This window comes from Larus michahellis, chromosome 12 (assembly GCF_964199755.1).
Source record: "Larus michahellis chromosome 12, bLarMic1.1, whole genome shotgun sequence".
Classification (NCBI taxonomy): Eukaryota; Metazoa; Chordata; class Aves; order Charadriiformes; family Laridae; genus Larus; species Larus michahellis.
In genome coordinates, this window is record NC_133907.1 from 2406988 (window position 1) to 2417457 (window position 10470).

General features: G+C 46.5%; 1 protein-coding gene across 1 annotated transcript; it reads right to left on the reverse strand.

Annotated features, from left to right (window-relative positions):
- Nucleotides 1-5871: 5871 nt before the first annotated feature.
- Nucleotides 5872-10148, reverse strand: HRH3 (histamine receptor H3). The gene is made up of 3 exons (XM_074604865.1): nt 9913-10148; nt 9436-9602; nt 5872-8526 (listed from the first exon to the last, which is right to left on the reverse strand). Exons 1-3 carry the CDS (start codon nt 10121-10123, stop codon nt 7642-7644), a joined length of 1263 nt encoding a protein of 420 aa, XP_074460966.1. The 5' UTR covers nt 10124-10148; the 3' UTR covers nt 5872-7641.
- Between the last annotated feature and the right edge of the window lie 322 nt (nt 10149-10470).

Genomic DNA, 10470 nt, shown 5'->3' on the forward strand with positions numbered 1-10470 from the left:
GGAGAAGTTAATTTCCTAATGTATTTAGTCTGGAACAAAACCAATAATACATTTAACTAACCAGGTCGCTTGATGAACAGTTGCGCAGCTGGAAATTTGCTTTTAGTGAATATTCCACCTAAAAAATAGTTCTATTCCCACTTTCGTGCTAGTAAAGCCTGAGTGCTGATATATTAATGGAGAAAATAATTGCAGCGGGTCACAAATGTAACTGAATAAAGAAGGAACTTGGTCAGATTTTCTCAAAAAATATTTTATGCTTGTTCTTGTCTTTGATAGTTAATATATCTGTTTTTCTCGGGCAGTTTGGTAGATCCTGTTGGCACACAAATACATCTTCAGAGACTGTAGTACAAGTTACGTTTAGGCTCACTGAAGTTGCTGTTTTATTTGCTTTGGTGTGGAGGCGGCAATTCTGTTGTACTGCCTGCTGATTTGCTAAGTTGTCATGCCATAGTTCTGAGTGATTAATATTGATTAGAAATTTTCTCTATTTATAAGTTGTGATTGAAGGGCACTCTACTGAAAGTGATGCATAGCAAATAGTACGCCGTGAATTAATTGCTGAGGTGAAAACATGTTGATCATAATGACCTTAAATAGTTGATTTCCCTGTTACTTTTCTGTTCGCTACTTTAGCTGGGGCAGGCTCTCGAGATGAATGAAGGACGGTTGTATTTCTAGTTTTCTCAAAGGAAATTGCTATAAAACCCATGTTCTTGGAAACAACTTTTGAAGTGGTTGGTTTGACGCAGAGGTCAGGAGCATGTGGGATTTTTGAGGGGGAATTTCTAAGGGATTTCAGCTCTGTCTTTCTGAAATGGATGAACTGTTGTGCGTACTTCAGTCTGCATGAGTTCTTCCCACTGAGAACTTCAGAAAGGGTATGTTGGGTGCTTTAGTCCTCTGCTGAGATTTTAATTTATCTTCTTGCTGTATACTCGCAATGGCAGTCGTCCATGCATGTTTGACTTCGGTCTTTCCCTTACTCTAGAATTAGCTATATGTTGACATTCTTCTGGCTATATAGTCCCATAAAGTACTTTGCGACCTCCATTAAAAGTATTAATGGCAACAGCAAAGGATCTTCTTACTTGTTACTTTCATGAAAGCTCTTGGATAACAGCTTAATTCCTAGTTCTCGGAGCGCTCTACATAAGCTTCATGCAAGTATACGTGTTATTTTATCCCTCTATATTTTGAATACAAAGCTGTATCAGAGATACTAAACAGTGCTTTAGCTGTAATGGTCTATTAGATTTGTGCTTCTTAGAGTGTAAATTAGTTTCGTAATGGAGGGTAATTGCTCTGCTTTGTCAATCCGTCATCAATTCATGAACGCTGCAGGGCGTACGTGCAACCTCATGTTCAAGGAATTATATATGCAACTCCTGTTATTGTTTGTTGTTCAATAAACAGCTTCTAATGACTAAAGCTGTGTGTGAGTTGTTACTTAACGGCTAAAAAATTTGCCAGAACTGTCATTGCCCTTCTAGCAGAGAGCTGCTTGCTTGTGAATGCTCTGAGATATCTTGACTGAGATTATTAACTACTTTGCAATCAGTTTTCCTTCAGTGTTAATTGTGCTGCGAAACCCTAGGGTATTGTGTTAAAAACCATTCAAAAGTCAGTGTCACGTCACAGATGCATTTTTGTGCTTAAAAGAACAGATGCCTAAGTTGTGGGCACAGTCTGCCTATAGAAACTCTATTTTTGTTATGAATTGTGCATTTACATGCACAGGAGGGACACTTGTGATGTTTGTACACACACGCACCGCAAACGCCTGCCTTCATACCCTTTCCTTGCCATCTCTAATATATAATAACCCTTGTGTGTTATGGCAGGGGGTCTTAGGAATTATTGACAGGTATTTGATGTAGAAGAAAAGCCTTTACAACACAACAAAAAGTCCTGCTTGGTGCATCTGAGTCATTTAAAAAATTGTTACAGGTGGTAGAATTTGACAAATAGAAAAATAACAGTCTTGTTCTCCCCCCACAAATGTGCGCACGTAGCTCTACCTGTAATGTTTGGTAATTGGATTAAATATTAGTTCCCTTTTGTGCCCAGACTGTGCAAGCAGCTTGTAAATTATGGAGTAAAAATGTGGAGCTTGTGAATACCTAGTAATAAGTAATGCTCATGCATCCTGGACTGTAGCAATAAGAATGGTGCTGATTTAATGAGTCATCAGCATTCCTGAGCTCGCAACGAGAATTTTAGGGACGGACCTGGGTTTTCTTGCCTTTGAGGTGTGTACGCGTCTTCCTCTCCCAGGTAGCAGTTGGGTTTGTTGAAGTGAATGCCAATGATAGTTTTATATCTCAGTAAAACGATGGTACCGGGTTATAGGTAATACCTTTCACCCTGCAGAATTCCTAGTTGCTTTTCTAAACCCCGTAATTCCTTAATGCTGCAAATACAACTATATTGGCAGAAAAGTACGTCGTGCGATGGTAAGGAGGAAAGGAGGCGATTTACATCAAGGTTAAGGGAAGACAGAAGTGCTGTGAGTTCCCCACTGTCCACCAGGACATGTGTGAAATCGTGTGTGAAAGGCTGGCTTTGTGGTGGTAGAAATGGAGAGCGCTTTTCCCTTTTGTGGCGCTCATTCAGGGTGGCTGGTGAAGTGTTTTTATTCTTGCCTGCAATTCCCACATCAGAAGTAAAGATAATAACGCTCCTTATTGTGTTCCATCTATTTGCAGAACGGGCTCTGTGGAGAGGAGGAGGTCTCTTTCAAGATCGGGTCTGTACTGCAAAGTTGGGCTGGTATCGCTGCATGGGAGCTGGGGTTATGAAAAATGAATCCTCCCTCATAGAAATTGTGTTGTTAAACTTCTTTCTAGCAAGGATGCTAACCTACCGTCTTCCCATCCAAGTTCTGCTGTGAAAATGAGTGTTCATTTACAAACATGGAAGGAAAACCGTTAGCATTCTTTCAAATCAAAATGTAATCACATCTTCCCAATTTCAAAGACCACCCCTGTCGCAAAATCTCATTAATTATTCCAGACAGGTGTTTTTCAACAAAAGCTCCTTCTTGTGTTCTCTCTTCTTCTCTAGCCTCCTGCTTGAGCTAATGAAGCTTTGGTGATGCCCCTGGAACAACGGAGCAATTTGTATAACTCCGGGTTGGGGAGAACAAACAAGGAACAGTAATTGAGGAAGGGTGCTGAGGAGGGGTGCTGGGAGCAGAGATCCTCTGTCTGTGTAAAGAGATCTCTCGTTATTGGTGATTAGGGAGGGAGCGTTACAGAGCCACAAAGAAAGTAGCTGTGCTGAAAAATGTTCTTTGACAGTTTATTGATATGCAGGCCCACAGACCTCGTTACGGTGGCCTTTCCATCCTTCAATTAATGGAGTGTGGGTTTATGTTAAGGGAAGGGAACTGGCATTACCTCCGCACAGGTCTTACGGGAAGGCGCTCAGCCCATTTCCTTAAAAAGCTCCTGGGTATGATTTACAGCTGCACCAACTTTGTTTACTAACACTCCATGCATAAATTGCAGACTTCTCTGGAAATAGCCGGGTTTCTTTTCTGTGCGGAAGCCTGTGTGCTTCCACAACTATTTGATGCGTATTCGTAATTCCAGCAAGTCTCCTTTCATGGTTTTGGAAAACAGGTCCTGCCTGCTCGGTTTATGTCTAGACAATAGGAATGGGGCATTTTGGGGAGCAGGCATGGTAGCAAAAAATACAGATGTTTTGCTAGGCTAGTGGCCAAGAAGCCCTGCCTTGCCTAATGGTAACGTGTTTGCACAGTTCACGTGTGATTATGCCTAGAAGCTCCCTAGTCCCTGCCTCTTCCAAATGCATACAGACCTTCGCATTCTGAACACTAGAAATCAGCAGAATTCAAATACTCTTTTAAGCATATTTGAATTGGTAATCAGCTGCTCTGAAACTTCAAACTAGCTTATAACATTTTCAGTGTGAAACCCAGGCTCAGGTGTGACCTCATGTCCAGGCATAAGTAGTTATTTTTCTTTTTTATTTGGCAAGGCAAGAGCTCTTCTTTCAGGAAGGAATATAAGTGTATTCCTTGCAAAATCCACCATTGAATAAAATTACTTCCAGCTAAGTTTACGTAATTCTGCCCATATGGAGGTCAGAGACCATAAAAATGCTGTGCAGAAGGCTCGCGGTGAAATGTATCCATTTCTTTACGCGTTGGGGAAAGGACTTTAAGACCGAAAGCGCATTGTGAAAGCTCAGAGAAAAGTACCATTAGGGTTTTAAATTATACAGAAATACATTGATGTCACTAGAAAGTCTAAGATGATGTCTAAGAAAGTGCGGTGCTTGCACAGATGGCATGTGCTTTTCAGGTACATCGTGGTCTTATGGATCACTGAAAGCAAAACCAATCTCCACCAACTCCCCGTGAGAATTAGGAATTTTGAGAGTCTCCTAAAACTGGGTATTTTGCTTACAGCTTTAGCTCTTTGACTTGTGAACATGTGAAAGGGAGGAATTCCTACCCCATGTGCTTGCAAAGTCACCTTGAAATTTAAAGCTGGTCTCACAGCTGTTGAGCAGAGTCACTACCTGGGTTTGTAGGGGGAAAACTGCTGATTGCCTTCAGTACACAAATTCTTAATTGTAAGCTGAGAATTTGAGATTGCAGGCTCAGACTATCTGGGAAAAAAAGTCACGTTTGGAATTTAAACAGTTGCAAGTCCCTTTTTAAATGGCTGCTTGCTCTGCTCGTGGTGTGCAGGAAAACCAGTTCTGGAGCTCGGAGTGTTAAAGTGTTGGTTTAGTTTTTGTTCTTTTTTTTTACAGTTGTTTCCATGAATTCAAGCTCTAAAAAGGGAAAATGTCTAGAAAGGTGGTGGTGGGGGGAAGCCTGCTAAAATAACTCAGTATGTGCTCCCTGTTGCTTAGCTCTGATGTTCTTGCATAATAATGTTTTAACATTCTTGACATGTATTGGAATGTGGAGGAAATAAGAAAAACAACCCACTCTCCTCTGTCATCTTCCTATTTTATTCTACTAGAAAGCCCAATTACTCGTCCCTGCCCAGGCAAATGTCTTGCACAGGAATTGATAAAGTCTTTGTGCATTCGTTTACTCTGAAGTAACAAACCCGCGGTACAGAAGGTATTCTCACGTCTCGTTTATCAGAGATTTAGCTGTTAACACAGAGAGCTGTGAGAGTTTGTTTAGGTGAGCTTTTATCTTTTCTGTTAGGTTTCCTCTCTCTTAAAATAATAGAAAGCGTCTGTGCTAATGAGATTGCTGGGCTTTCCGTTATGTTTAGGGGTATTTCTGTGAAAAAACAAGCCCCCCAAAAAGGGAGAAGGGAAGGAACCCAGCAAGGTGCGTTATGCTGTAATCTTACTCATTTTTGTTAAATAACTGGTATCTGCCTTGAGTTTTCAGTAGCTGCCTGTAGCATCATATTCGTTTTGGTGGCAGTACATGGCATGCAATCAACGTTTATTTGCAAGCATGCCAAGGACTGGTGAAAGAAATCAGGGGACCAGAGGGATGTGTGTCCTACAGGTACAAAAAAGAGACTTTTGTGTCATGTTGGGGCAAAGGAAGCGCTACAGGAGCAAGTGTTGTGGGCACGGCTTCAGAGTCCGAGAAAATCTTCCTGGAGAAAGCTGGCTCTCTGAGTGATGGAATGATGAAACAGGGTCTGTTTCCCTTTTGCAACCGATTTAGTATCACTTTAACAGCTGCTTGGCCTCTGCTGTGGCCAGACTATTAGAGGTAAGAGAAACTCAGCTGTTTGAGGAGCTATTTTTTTGTGGAACGTACAGGCTTTAACTGTCTCCTCAGGCAAATCCATAGATGTTTTGCTTTCAGTTGGATTTTATCATTTCCAGCAACACCCTGTCTACTGTAAAATATTTGGCAAGACTCGTATAAAAATACTTTATTGGGGTTTTCAGAAGGTAGCAGACACAAGGAAAGGTACAGGCAGGCTCAACAGCACGTACTGTCAGTTCTTAGTACACTTACTTCAAAGGATGTATTTTAACCCGTATATAATGGTCTGACTGAACATGTCACAAGACTGAAATATCGTATACACAAAACCAGACATCATTTACAACCTGATTTCAGGTGACAACACTGATCCTACTCAACCAATATCACTGGAATTAAAGTTGGATAGCATTTTCTTTTATTCCTAGCAGCAGCCAAAAAGCAGCGTGCTTACAGCAGCGAAGTGTAATTGGCAATCACAACACCATAAGCTTTTGGGTACTACTTCACAGCATTTGGGTTTCTATTTGTAATTGTAGTTCTCAGATTTATGATCTTGAACTTCCCTGTACAATACTGTTAAATATGAGTGTTTGCCATGGCAACTAATTATGTATTTGTATTACTAGATCACCGAGCGGCGCCAATGGAGATGGGCAGTTGAAGTCTTTCGCTTTATGGTCGTGCTACATCTGTTCCCAAAGAGGTTAGAGAATAGGACAAGGATAACAAAGCCCGTGATGGGAAGCAGAGATAAAATGCCCAAGATTTTATGTTAAGACTGAGGCTAAAGCCCTGATCTCTTGAATCTGGTGCTCTATCTGTGAAAAGAGTTGACTGCTTTAAAAAATTTTAAAATTAAAAACATTGATGGTGATGTTGCCTGGATCAGCTCAAGCCGGGTCTCCATTCAAATTATTTATTTCAGAAGAAAGCACGCAAGGGTTCTGGGACTTGCTAGAATTAAGAGCTCTGAAAGAAACTTAAAGAAAAAAGGAACACAAGTTTCGCTTTTCCCAGTGCTTGTCGTTCTCTAGCACATTGCCAAAAGAGTATTTTTAAGATGCTGCAGAGGAGATTTTAAAATGTCTTTGGGTCATGGTGAGGGAGGCTGTGGAGCAGCCGATGCCCCGCTGGCACCTTTCCCTCTTCTGGGGGCTGCCCGGGCTCCCGCCCCCGGCTGCTCCTGCTGTGGGAGCCCTGCTCTGCCGGGCCGGGAACAAAGAAACCCGCTCAGTTTTGAAGGCGGGATCAGGGAATGCCAACAGGGTGCTTCAGGATGCTCGACGCCTCCCAGTCTGGCTGTAGACTCCTTTGGGCAGAGATTTGTCCCTGCTTCGGGAGTGAAAGGGACACGGATTGCACCACATGCAACGGGCATCTAGGCTATGGCTGTGGCTGCTGGGGCAGTAATGAGAAATGAGGTGTTTCCCTGCTGCTTCGTTCTTTTCTTTCTGTGTCATCACACAAGTTTAATATCTTAAGTGTAAGGAAAAAACCCTCCCGTTCATGGGAAAAATCAGGTTTGCAAGCAGGTGAAATGTACTTTAGTCCAGTAGTTTTAGGCTAGATATTTATTTTTGTTAGCTTTTATTTTTCACTTTTCATTTTAACGAAGTGCTGGTGCCACTCTGGCTGACTAGGTGGCAGCAGAGCTCTTTTGTGGCACCTGCAAGTGGAGGACACGGATTTCACTGAATGTGATTAATGTCAAAAAAAAATCCCTTACCCTTCCATTCCGTGTGATTTTGTTGTTGATGGACTAGCACAAATGAATAGTGGTCTCCCTGCTGCCTTCCTCATGTGCCCCAGCCCAGTGCTCCCAGGTTTCTCCAAGGAAGCAAGCTACAGCACTTTTCCGTAACACGGGTGTATTAAAACAAGGCTCCTCTCCTCCGCACACGGGGCTGGCTTCACTTCCAGCAGTTCTGGAGGGGATCGTGAGGTTGAATCTTCAGCTTCTTGGGACAGAGGAGTTTAATAAAAGCTCTTCTGAAGCTGTAGTGGCAGAGAGGGTAGAGGACAGGGTTGACAGCGGAGTTGATCCACAGCAGCCAAAAAGAAGTCTCGTACCAGTAGTCAGAGATGCAGTGGCCATGGCAGCCAGCACGGATGATCATCAGAAGAGTGTACGGTGCCCAGCAAATCCCAAAAATGCCCACGATGATTGCCAGTGATTTAGCCACTTTCTTGTCTCTGGAGAGCCTGAAGCGTTGAGTCATGCTCTGGGACACTATCTTCATCCGTTTCTCTAAGGACAGAGTGGATGCTGAATTTTTACAGCTCTTTTTGTTGCAACACTTGGGTTTCCTGGAGCTCTCGGAGCTCGTTGACAGCAGGTCTTTGGCACCCAGGCTGGCCAGGGAGGCTGCTGCTTGAGCTTTGCTCTTAGAGAGGTCGAGGGTTTCAGCTGGCTCCTTCTGCTCCCACTTACAGCATTTCAAAGAAAGCTTTGCTTCTGGGCTCATTTCCATCTCTTCGGTGAAGGAGTGGTTGTGCACTTCGTGGAAAACATCCAGGCGTATTTTGGTCCGCTTCTGTATGTTCAGGTAAATGCTCAGGTTGAAAAACATTACGCTGATGAAAGGGGTGAAAAACTCCAGCGTAGAGGCTGTCATGAGAAAATACCAGTTGTAGAAAAATTCAGCGTAGCATTCCCCGGTGGGTATGATACTCCGGCCTGATATGTACTCCCAGCTGATAATGGCAGGTCCGTAAAGCAGGAACGCTAGTACCCACACCATCACCATCTTCAGCACCGCTCGCTTGGTGTTGCCTTGCTGGGCTCTGTAGGCGACCTGCAACGGGGAAACCTTTTCTTAAGTATGGCCACACACCCCAACTGGTTGAGGCTCTTCACAAATGAACTGCTAGCGTTCCTGGCAAAGTTGCTAGGCAATATCCCAGCGGTCTAACAAATTCATGTGCCATAGGCGACAGGAGCAATTGCTAGATAAATCACACTCCTGCAGGGAAGACTTAGAACCCTCATCTCGCAGCTCCAAAAGCAGACGTGGCTTCTGCTTAGTGGAAATGTACTGACTGGTTTGGAGCCCAGCAGTCTGCTGCACTCCACCACTTGCCCGAGTTGTCCCCGGCTACTCTCTGCAACCCCGGGGAGACGCACGCCTCCAACTCCGGGACCAGCTCTGGCTCTCCCTGAGCCTTGGACCTAATCCCTGTTGCATTTGGAGTCAGGGAAGACACAAACAGCCACGGATCTGATCTGCCTGCGAACTGCTCGTTACCTCCTTGTGAAAGGCCGAGCGTTTTCATCTCACCATGCGCCCGGAGACCTCAGGGCTGTGCCCTGCCAAAGTTGGTACTGCAATCTCCTGCCTTGGTAGCCAGGGAGAAGCTGGGAGTCCGACCGCAATCCGCCTGTTTGTCCTGGAGATAATAAGCCCCTGCAAGTTAGTAATAGGTCTGCTTACCTCGCTGACTCACTTGTACACCACTGTCCTGTCATCTGGGAAGGGAACACCTGCACAATGGGGTCTGGACCCTAAATGATTTAATTATGTCAGAAACACTAATCTGCAACCACAGCTGAATTATGTATTTGTGGGTAATTATTGCTTTCCATCGCTAGGCTGAAAGATTCCTAATTTCTGGAGGATTCAAAGAGCTTTTAATTATTACAGAGAATATGGAGAATAAAGCAGGAGGAGAGTTATTCCTCCCTCAGCTGCCATGACAGGACTCACCGCTCTTGTCACCGAGAGGAATCTGTCGTAGCTAATCAGCACGATGTTGAAGACCGAGGAGGTGCAGAGCAGGTAATCAACTACCAGCCAGAGTTTGCAGAGGCTTCTCCCGAAGATCCATCTCCCCGTCAGCACATAGGGCACGTACAGGGGGATGCAGAAGGCACCTGCAACCGGAGGGTTCCCTTTGCTTCGCCTGCGGGAGCCCGCTCGGCGGCTGCCCCCGGGGGGAGCTGCGGGATCCGGCCGGGGGGTGACCGCAGGGTGCCCGGAGGGGACCCCGGGGCTGCGGGAGGGTGTCGGGGGGCAGGAGCGGGACACGGCCGGCGGGGACCCGGGGGTGCGGGTGGGGGGACGCCAGAGCAGCGGGGCCGGAGGCAGCCCCCGCCCGCCCCGCCGCCAAGTTGCTGCCGGGCCGGGCCGGGGCGCGGAGCCCCGCGGTGGGATGGGGACGACGGGTCGGGGACGGCACTTTACCTACTAGGAAATCCGAGATGGCCAGGTTGAGGAGGAAGAAGTTGTTCTGGGTGCGCAGGCTGGAGTCCGCCACGAAGGCCAGCATCACCAGCGCGTTGCCGGCCACCGTGACGGCGATCAGCAGGGCCATCAGCGCGCCCAGCGCTGCCGTGCCCGCGGCGGCGAAGCGCCCGGCGGCGGCGGAGCCGTTCAGCGCCCCGCCGCTCTCCATGGCCCGCGATCCGCGCCGCGCCGCCGCCGCGGGGCTGCCGCCCCTCCCCGCCCCCGCCCGCCCCGCCTCCCCGCCCCGCCGGGGGCCGCAGCCCCGTGCTGCCCTGCGGCCGGGGGGACCGGCCATCCAGCCCTGAGCGTCCCTGCGGCCACCCGGAACATCCTTGCATCCCTCCAGAGCAGCCCCGAAGCCCCCGAAGCATCCCTAAGTCCCCCCAGAGCAGCCCTGAGTCCCCCAAAGCATCCCTAAGTCCGCCCCGAGCAACCCTGCATCCCTCCAGAGCATCCCTGAGTCCCCCCAGAGCAACTCTGCATCCCCTCAGAGCATCCCTGAGTCCCCCCAGAGCA

Excerpts from the sequence above, each read along its gene's own strand:
- HRH3 (XM_074604865.1), bottom strand. The coding sequence starts at position 10,123 with ATGGAGAGCGGCGGGGCGCTGAACGGCTCCGCCGCCGCCGGGCGCTTC. Across the intron at positions 9,603-9,912 it reads CATCTCGGATTTCCTAGTAG|GTGCCTTCTGCATCCCCCTG; the intron begins GTAAAGTGCCGT and ends CTCCGGTTGCAG. Across the intron at positions 8,527-9,435 it reads TCCTCTCGGTGACAAGAGCG|GTCGCCTACAGAGCCCAGCA; the intron begins GTGAGTCCTGTC and ends TCCCCGTTGCAG.